The sequence below is a fragment of the Sitodiplosis mosellana genome, unplaced genomic scaffold (genome assembly GCF_009176505.1).
Source record: "Sitodiplosis mosellana isolate CC-2019 unplaced genomic scaffold, AAFC_SMos_1.0 Smas_scaffold_3718, whole genome shotgun sequence".
NCBI lineage: Eukaryota > Metazoa > Arthropoda > Insecta > Diptera > Cecidomyiidae > Sitodiplosis > Sitodiplosis mosellana.
In genome coordinates, this window is record NW_022598960.1 from 1 (window position 1) to 10,239 (window position 10,239).

General features: G+C 31.7%; 1 protein-coding gene across 1 annotated transcript; it reads left to right on the plus strand.

The window, feature by feature from the left end:
- The first annotated feature begins 26 nt into the window (after window positions 1-26).
- Window positions 27-1,852, plus strand: LOC129571927 (clotting factor G beta subunit-like). Its single transcript, XM_055451811.1, has 4 exons — window positions 27-353; window positions 674-1,264; window positions 1,364-1,509; window positions 1,595-1,852. The coding sequence occupies exons 2-4, from the start codon at window positions 829-831 to the stop codon at window positions 1,595-1,597; spliced, it is 585 nt and encodes a 194-aa protein (XP_055307786.1). The 5' UTR covers window positions 27-353; window positions 674-828; the 3' UTR covers window positions 1,598-1,852.
- Window positions 1,853-10,239: the final 8,387 nt, after the last annotated feature.

Below are 10,239 nucleotides of genomic sequence, written 5' to 3' on the forward strand. Positions count from 1 at the left end.
GCAACTCATTTCGAATTAACGGTGAAATGAATATGATTGAGTAAAGAAATTTAATCGTTTTGTTGTGAAATGTTGAAATCTTACGTAGTGATGTGTCCAATTTTCATGTGCTGTCGTTTTTTAATTATTATACACTCTCGGAAAAGTTAATGATGACTGATTTTGAAAAAACGACAAAAATAAGTTTAAATTATTGAATAATTGAATAAAATACGTCGAAATTACTTCCTTTTAAATAAACATTTAAAAAGTAGTGCTTGTTTTGAAGTAAATAGTTAGACCATGACTTGGAAACAAAATGCCAGCAATTTAATGCCATTCATACAACTTCTGTTCAAGATCAGCATTTTTTCGTTTATTTATTTTTTTCTATGCACTTTTAAAATTTCATATCTTTGCCTCAAATACAACATGCTCTAATACTGTCGTTTTCCATTCACACTTTTTCAAAATTCTTTTTTAGTTTAAATTTGATCTAATTGCATCTGTTTAATCTACTTTGATAGACATTTGTTGTCGAATAAAAATTGCAACTACTTTATTAAGCATTGCGATAAAGTGTGTTATGATCATATTATTGTAATGCTAGTTAGCATGACGGAATGAGTTTCTCTATTTTGATTTTATTCTAAAAAAAAATTCAAAAATAACTATTGTTATTTACTTCAATTAGGCCTCAGAATCTATGGCGGTAATGACGTTAAAGACATATCGGAATTTCCCTTTGTTGCCCAATACTTACTGAACGATAGCTTTGAGTGCGGTGCTGTTATTATTAATAGCAGCAAATTAATTACATGCGCGCATTGTCTTCCGGAAGATAATGAAATGAACGTAACAACACAAAAAATTAGAGCAGGATCAATTAATCCATATGATGGTGGGGAAATCCGGAATGTTTCGCGACATATTATTCATCCTGATTATGAAGATACTTCAGATCATAATAATGACATTGCAGTTCTTATAATTGATCCACCCCTGGACCTGTCTACTAAGATGATGAAAAGTATAAAAATAGCAAATCCAAGCGAAGACGCTAACATATATACAACTTTAGGGAATGAATTTATAATTGCCGGCTATGGACCTACGGAAAGCACAAACGATATTGTTAATTTGAGATGGCTGCAACAACCTCTTGTGGATCAGGATCTTTGTAGCAAAATCTACGCCAACCTCCCAGTTCCGAAGGTGATAACTAACAAGATGTTTTGTTCAGGTGATGAACTTTTCAAGTTCACAAGAAACGGAGACAGTGGAGGTAATTCATTTATAGCTATGGTGTTGTTCAAATGTTTTTAGTCTGTAGTTTTGCATGTACAATTTTTACCATAAGACATTAAAAATTGTGTTTTTTAAGGTCCCGTGACTTTTTTCAACGTGACAACAAAAGAAACACGTCTAGCTGGGTTAATATCATTTGGTGAAGATATTGAAAAAGAAGAAAGCTTCCCAGATGTTAATGTCAGGATTACCGAATTTTATGATTGGATCATGAAAACAAATGTAAGTGAAAGAACAATTTTTCGAAAAATTGTATGTACATAAATATCATGATTTTAATAAGATGTTTTTGTTTTTTTTATTACAGTAAGCAACGCCACCAATTCGATGTGTTCCGATGGTCATTGTTCTGAAATGTTTTCAAAGATCCTATTATAGTTTATTCTCGAACCGTATTGAACCGAGTGAAAATTGTTTGACTAGCTATATTCAGAAATATTTATGGCTGATCTACTTTGAAGTGAATACTTGTCATCAAAAATGCAATTCATATAGAGTCTGTAGAGTTATTTGTAAGGATCATCAATTTACACAGAACAAAATGATGAAATAAAAAAAAACTAAAGTGGAAATTAAATAGTTTTAATCGAACATCTGTTTTGACACCAATTCGGTGCACCATTAACCTAATTGCACGAAAAAAATTGATTGTTATTGCTTTTGGTGTGAAAAAATAAAATAGCGACACAAACCGAAATGAAAGCTTCTCTTGTTTACATTTTGACTCTCTGATTTCTGTTGTTAATGTAATTGCACCTTTTTCACGTCCGCTTCTTTTTCAGTTTGAATATAGCAGCAAGATTCAAGATACAATACTTTTCCACACATACTTTTTCTTTCGCTCACTTCTCATTCGCTCACAGAGACGTTGCTCATATAAAATATATGGGGCGCATGTGCGTTGATGCCGTTGCTGTCGTTGTTCGCTCACTCATTAACTCATGCATAATTTTTCATTCGTTCTAATGCTTGTGAATACGAATCAGATTTTTTTTCTTGCATATTATGTATGTGTATGTGTGTGTGTGAAATGAAAAAAACGAATATGCAATTAACAAACGTTAAATTCTGCTCTGAAATTTTTTTTTGCTTCACTTACCTTACATTTACACACAGAATAATATTTTTTACAATCAAACTTAAATTTAAATTGAATTAAACTCAAATCAGCAAAAGTTGAAATTGACAATATTTCCAATTTAACTGTAATAAAGACTCTGTCCAAAGGGAATTTTTTTCAAGGGAAAGAGCATCAAGTGAATAAGAATTCAATGACCAAAGAAAATCACGCTGTTTCAACGATTTCGTGGACTTTTTTTACATTTTGACATTTACAGGCAACTTTGTGGTGGAATTTTGAAGTTTCGTGTGGTAGGTACTGCATACATGCATTTTTAAGTGTTTTCCTGTGGGTACACTCCGATTTTCTTGCAAAAAAATAAGATTTGACTGATACATTGCATATTTAAGGCATAAGTTGATAAAAATGAGATTTTTTAAATACTTGCAATAGAATTAACCGAATATGGTGGCAAAAATATGCGAAAACATAACAGTATTACGTCGGGTAGGTACTGAAAATATTCGTAAGCAACCGCACTCGATGTCCATAGACATGAGCGATAGAATTTGTCTACTATATGGGGTGATGTGATGGATAAAATAGAGCTCTTGTGCATATTACGTTCATTTTTCAGAAATATTAGGAAACTTCGGGCAATTTTTGAGTGATTTATTGCCCGTATTTTTAAATAAAATTGAATAAAAACTCAAATACTCGACAAATTAAACTTAAAATGCGAATAAAAAAGGTAAACAAAATTTTTTTTAGAAGAAAATGAGGAAAAAAAGGAGATTTTTGGGCATTTTTTCACATATTTGAGCCATTTCACCTACTAAATCACTACTTGTTGTCTGTTATATGACCAGATTCGAATTGCTCGTCAAAAATAAGTCATATTTAGGTGCATACTTTGAATTTTCAATATGCCACTAGCGACCTATTCACACACAGAGCCTCAAATTCAAGGGTTTTTGACGATTTTTGACCTCTGACGGTACCAAAATCACTGAGGAATGGTTTTAAATCAACTTTTTTCTAGGTCATTTTTTACGCGAAATCCGAATCTGGTATCAGAAATGGACTACGAGTGATGCTTATTTTGATTCACATTATGAAAAAAACCACTTTTTTAGTCAAAAAACAAAACCGGCCCGGGGCATTGCCCAATACCAGGTGGAGACAAAGTGCCAGAACAAAAGTTGCTTCTCTCCCGATGCCCCATCGATCGCGTACTAAGGGTTTTTCGATACAGTAGTACAAATGACTGAAGACGCAGCGAAGATGATAAGCAGAGCGATATTCTTCGCATTCCACGAATGGAAGCAGTCATGGGACGCTTTTGATTAGTTTTCAAACATTTCAAGATTTTAAAAATCAAAAAAATATAAACAAATGTGTTCAAAACAGTGGAGATTAATTTCAAAAATAAAAAAACAATGTGTTCACACTAAAACCAAGTTTTGTTTTCCTATGTTTCAAGCATGTTATTTGTTGTTGTTGTTTCTCCGTTCTTTTGTTCTTTCCTTCATTCTTTCGTTCTTTTTTTCGATTCACATTCCACAATAATTCCAAATGATTTACTTTCGTTTTCATTTCTTGAGCGGAATTTTTTTTTTCACAGGTGCATATAAAATATACACGTACATAGCAGAAATGCCAATAATTGAACACTAACCTTTCGCAATAATTATTTAATTAGAGCAGATGTACATGTATGTTTCATCCATATTAGTTTCCTTGGTCAATGACCTTGAAAAACCAGATATGGATGGAACATACAACTTATATCTACTAAACACATTGTGGACGGATTTAATACAATGCACTTCTTGCACCTTTTATTTAATTAGTAGGTATAATTAACGGATTATTTGTCTCTATGAGAAGCTCAGTTCTGTCCACACCTGGTGACCTTCAAAAACCGGTATGGACAGAACTGAGCTTTTCTATCTACTACCACCACCGTCATTCGCTTCAGGTTTGAGTGCAGCAAGTAAATTACAACGTACGCAAACATTTAAAACATCATCTCGTAACATTGAAGTACAACGGAGACGAATCTCTTCAGGGACATCATCTTCATCATCATCGCTATATTCACATGGTGCTAAAACAGGTGAACAACAAAGCTTAACGGAGGTGAATCTACGTCCATCAAGAAAGGAAAATGCAAGAGGAGCAAGAATAAATTTAAACGAAGCATCAGAAACGGCATACAGCGGAGGGAATTTGAATACTGCTCAACATGGAGTTTATGCCCGGATAAGAAATGCAATTCTTCGTCATGCAGCGACTTTTACCGGTGGAATTGGTGTCGGTGTTGATGTCGGTGTTGCTGTCGGTGTTGGTGTGAATGCGGTCAACAATTTCACACAAAAAAATGCTGTCGACAATGTTGTGAGTGCGAACAACAATTTCACACATAAAAATATTTCATCGGTTCTTTTTCATGGAAGTGCAACAGTTGCAAATAAAGAGATAGAAAATCCAATATCAAATTAAGATATAGAAAATCCAATATAGTCAACAAAATTATTTGTATTTGTGCATTTTATTATAAAATTCATTTCAGAATAAAACATGAAATTTTTATTTTAAAAACAAATTGGTTATGTTTTTTCATTCTATTTATAAATAAAATAGCTAGCAATCATGCATAATTGTTTTGTCTATAATTATGTCAGACGTGTTTTTTATGGAACAACTCACTTTCATCCATACCGATCATTGTAAATGGACACATAATTGCGGTTTCGCTAATTAATATTCTGCATTTAATTGGAGCAGATGTTTTTTCCCACTTTTATCCATACCGGTCATTGACCTCAAAAAACCGGTATGGATGAAAGTGGGTCGTTACATCTACTTCAACTTTTTGAGATATCCGGCGAACAAGTTTTCATAGAACGCGAACGACGCCATCGCAATTTTAAGCATTTTTCATAGTAAACAAAGTATTTTTGGATGCAGATAGGTCTTGATCGATAGGATTTATTCCCATCTACATTGCCTAGTGTACAGATATGTGCTTTTTGAAGTTTGGCGCGACGGTGTAGTGGTCCGAAAGAGAAGATGTCATGAAATTTTGGCTAGTAAAACTAATACTTCTCAAGATATATCAACTTATGGATGGATGAATATTAGACAAATTTTGAACATCTCTGCTTGTCTGCCATAAGAACCAACGTATTTGATGTAGTAGTGAATAGAAGTGGCACCGAAATGATATGAATTTTTGTAGCAACTTTAAGAATTATGAATACTTGTTGTTATTGTCATAAATTTCTCAACAACAAAAAGTATTGATAGTTCTTTACAATGCCACAAATTGTAAATATATGTGTTTCGGCGCCACTTCTATTTTGTGCCGCTGATAAGAACAGGGTGATTTTGTGTTTTAAATATTAAGTGATGGAAACATTTCTGACAATTAGGCTTATATAGAATAACTTATGGATAGCAGAATCGCATGGGCCGAATGGAAAACTCGCTAACTCAAAAAAAATCGGGTAGATGAATTTTCTCCCCCGATTTTGACCTTACTTTTTTGAATGTTTTTTCTTCGGTTTTTTTTTATTTAAAGGCTCTCGGAAATTTGTGCCATTTTTTGACATTCCAATGCATTTAAGTCAGTAGGACGTCAATGCTACTAATGAAATTGGCGTTTTAGGCAAAGGCAACATAGGCGATTTCGGAGAGCCTTTGTCAATGCACGGAAAAGTAATTTTTTTCTTCACTCAGACATGTTTTGCCCAATTTTGAGTGAATATAAATATAACGATAGCTTTGGCGCTGATACGCGTAAGTGATTTCCCTACAATGTAAACAAAACACACTTTAGCAGTATTTTTGGCTCTTAATATTTATGCTAAAATTTTCGTATTTGGCCAGGTGGTGTAAGTCTATGATCTCTCGGACCTGATAATCTGGATTTTCGAAATTGAGCCCAATATTGAAATTCCAAATATATTCTTCATATATTCTTGAATTTCGTAAATTAAGTTATTTCGGAGATCGAATTTATCCTCAAAAAAATTCATTATCCGTTTTAGAATTCATTTTCCGAAAAGTGTATTTTCGAAATTCGAAATTATTTTCGAAAATATATTTTTTTGACTTGAAACTCCTTTTCGAAAGATTATATTTTCGAAAATCAACATTTCGAGTTTTTTTCGATCTATGTTCGAAATTCTACTGAACTTATAAGCTAAAGATAATGGTTTAAATTGTAGATGATTTTAATTGTAGATTGTCAAAGATGTTAGCACTTAAATTTGGATTGAGGATTACACGATATTTTTTCCGACCCCGTTTTTCAAGATCATCTGTGATTTTGTCTATCTTTGATAAGAGATGAAGAGTTAACTCTTTAGAAAAAAACTTTCTGAGATTTCATTTTTTGGAGAACCCTCTTTATTTTGACAATGGTTCTTCTGCCTAATTCAAGCCATTGCCACAGTAGGATGACATTTGTTTAACTAACTTTTGCTGGAAAAATTATTTTGGTTTTGTCTAATGTTTTTGAAAAGCTCTTAATGTGACTAAAAGTATTTTTTAACTCAGGAAATTTTTTATAGGTACATTTGATTTGAAGTCTTTTCTTTTGAACTTAATTTTTGGTTTGTCGAGTTTTATTATTTTTTTAAATGATTTTCAAATAATTTGCGAACCCCATCGGATCACATTGCTTCAAAAGGTAGGGGAATTATGTGTAGGTTGACCCGCACTAATCATTTTAGTCATAACTTTTTATGGAATGAAGATAAATGCACACTTGATATACAATTGGAAAGAGAGCCGAAAAAGCTACAATTTGATCAGGAAATTCATTAGTTTTGGTTGTAAAAACAAAACATTTCGGTCAATTTTCTAAAAGGTCTGATTTTTGGCAACAAAATTTTTTCTTTGTAAGTTGACCCACCCTATTTTTTTTTAGAAAAACATGCAGTATAAACACTCAATATATGAAATTCATTGAATTTCGTTGGATTTTCAATCGTTTTCGGCCTTTACAACTACGAAAAACAATGAAAAAATGTAGAAAAATATAGAAATAGTAACAAATACATATTCTCTATTTTTTCATATTTCATCGATTTTTCGTGTTTTTCAAATCCGAAAACGATTGGAAAATCATTGAAATTCAATGAATGTCGTATATTGAGTGTTTACGCTGAATAGTTGTCTCATTTTTCTGATTTTTTTCGGGTGGGTCAACTTACAAAATTGGTCGACATTTCAATATGCACGGAAAGAATTTCGCCATGTAATGATATGTGTGGAATGATTTCAGATTTTGAAAATACACGAAAAACTAGTAAAGAAAGCTTAACTCGCTTTGCTGATATCTTGGAAATTGTCTACTTGATGATGGTCCGAAAAAATTAAGTTTTTATAAAAATGATTTTTTTTTGCAAAATTTTTTTATGAGCCGATCCAAGCCGTTCAAGAAGCGTATTCACCCTTTCATATTGGTTTTTTGACGTTTCTAAATCGATTGAGACTAGCCAAATTGACGATTTGTAGGTCAAAATACAAAATCGGCGGGGTGGGTCAACTTACAAAGTGGATCAACTTACACATACTCCCCCTATTTGTTTTATAAACAAGAATGTGCGCAAAAGCAAAAACTTGACAAAATAAATTATTCGAACTCCAAATTAGACACATTTTTAACACCTTTAAACAATGAATTTGTTTGTTCTTTGATTTATGTCAATCGCATTTCCTGACTAAACAATAAAGAATACAGGATTATAAATATATTTTTTTAATTATTTATGACCAAAGTACTAATCAACCAAGTACCAGTATTCCGAGCCCTGGGAAAAATAATGCACTAGAGGGTTAAATTAATGTGTTTGGAAAGTTGAATGGAGATTTCTTCATACCGAGAATGAATGAAAGAAGAATTTTCAAAAAATGTTATAAAATGTCGCAAATTTTGACATAAATTTATATATCGATTATGAAAGCCAAAAAATGAAGACTTAGTCAAATAAATTGTTTAAAACACCGAGAATCCGATGATTGATTTGAATTCTACATTTTATGTACACATTTTTTGGAACTAAGCATGAAAAACATACGATTTGTGAAAATACGTTTTTTGACCAAAATTTGAGTTTGGCTCATTACGGATCTCCCTTTAAAATTAACAAATCGTCAAAAGAAAAATGACAAAACAAAACGTAGACGTCCTACCCAAAGTCATGTTGGCACATCTTTCAAGATTTAAATTTTCATCCAAAAAGCCATAACAGTCACGATGTATAAATGAAATTCAGTTCAACTCCTTACATTTGTTTTCGAACAAACATGTAAAAATATTCAGTGGTTTCTTACCTACAGCATTATTGCTGTTTACACTAATCACTACATATACTTAATCTATATTTGGATCCGCCAAGTATTACAGCTAATATTTCCTGTTGTTTTCGAAAATGAGTTCCAAGTCAAAGATTAGAAAAAATAGATTTTCGAAAATAATTTCGGATTTTGAAAATAAACTTTTCGGAAAATAATTACAAATCAAAAAATCAAACTATGAATTTTCGAAAATGAGTTCGAATTTCGAAATGTCGATTTTCGAAAATATTGGGGACTTTGCTGCAGGTTGGCTACCACTTTATAATTTGGTCATAATTTTGTCTGGAGTTAACATTTACAAAAGTGTATGGTACCGTTGGATAAATAATGTCCAGAGCTATAATTTTGCCAAGGAAATATACGCGATTGCTTTTCAAAAACAAAATTTATGGTCAATTTTCTGAAGGCGAAATTTTTTTTTGCTGCAGGTTGAAAATTTTCAAAAATGGCATAATACGTGCAAATAAATGATATAAATGCGATATATTTTCAATGTTATGAGGATTTTATTGTTATATAATGCATTAACAATAAATTTGGATGTCAAAAGATACTCTTAGTAAGCACCAAAATCGATCTTTCTTTTTCGAGTCGGTATGTTCGTTTTCGAAATAAAACTTGATAAATTTCCAGAAAAAAAACACTAAAATGACTTATATGCACTTCAACGATGATTCAGTGATGATTTACAAACGAAATCAATACTTAAATCATTTTTATGCATAATTTGCTAAAATTTACCTATTCTCAACTTGCAGCAAAATCACTTTCTCAACCTGCAGTTTTATAGACATTTTTTCCGAGACTCACAATTTTTTTTCAACACCACAAAATGCACATAATTCATATTTTATTTTTATTGATTTATAATGGTGTTGAAAACAGGAAAAATCCCAATAACATTCTTCACCTATGAGTTCTGATCACATTTTTGTTGACTTTCAATTTTACATTTTCTAATTACTTTTTGGCAATATATTACTAATAGTAAAAAGCAAAAGAAAAAATAGTATAATTATTTAATTTGTATTTTATAAGTTGTAAAAAAAAAAAATAAGAATTGATTATAATTTTAAATTCGATTGCAAGTAAATTATCTAAACTGCATCTAAAATTCAGTTAAAACATTGCCTTATTATATTGCTATTTGCATCAATTATTTTAATATTTTAACTTTGACTGAAGTGGCTCATTATTTTATTTTTAAACAGTTCATAGTTTGCATCAAGAATATTAGTTGCTTTGAATTTTCTTTCGTATAGTAACTGCGTTCTTGTCACAGGATTTCTGTGAAGCCCATAATCATTATTTGTAGGTTGAGGATTGAAAAGTATGTTCGATCTATTCGACCGTCGGCTTATTCTGAAGTAGTCGGTCTAGAATGTGAGCAATAGTTCCGGTTGTATACTAATTTATGTAGTAAGCATGCATCAAAGTATTCCCTTCTCATTTCCAGTTCTAACATATTTAAGTATTTGATGCGATTGGTATATGATTGAGGATTTTGTCTGAGTTTAAAG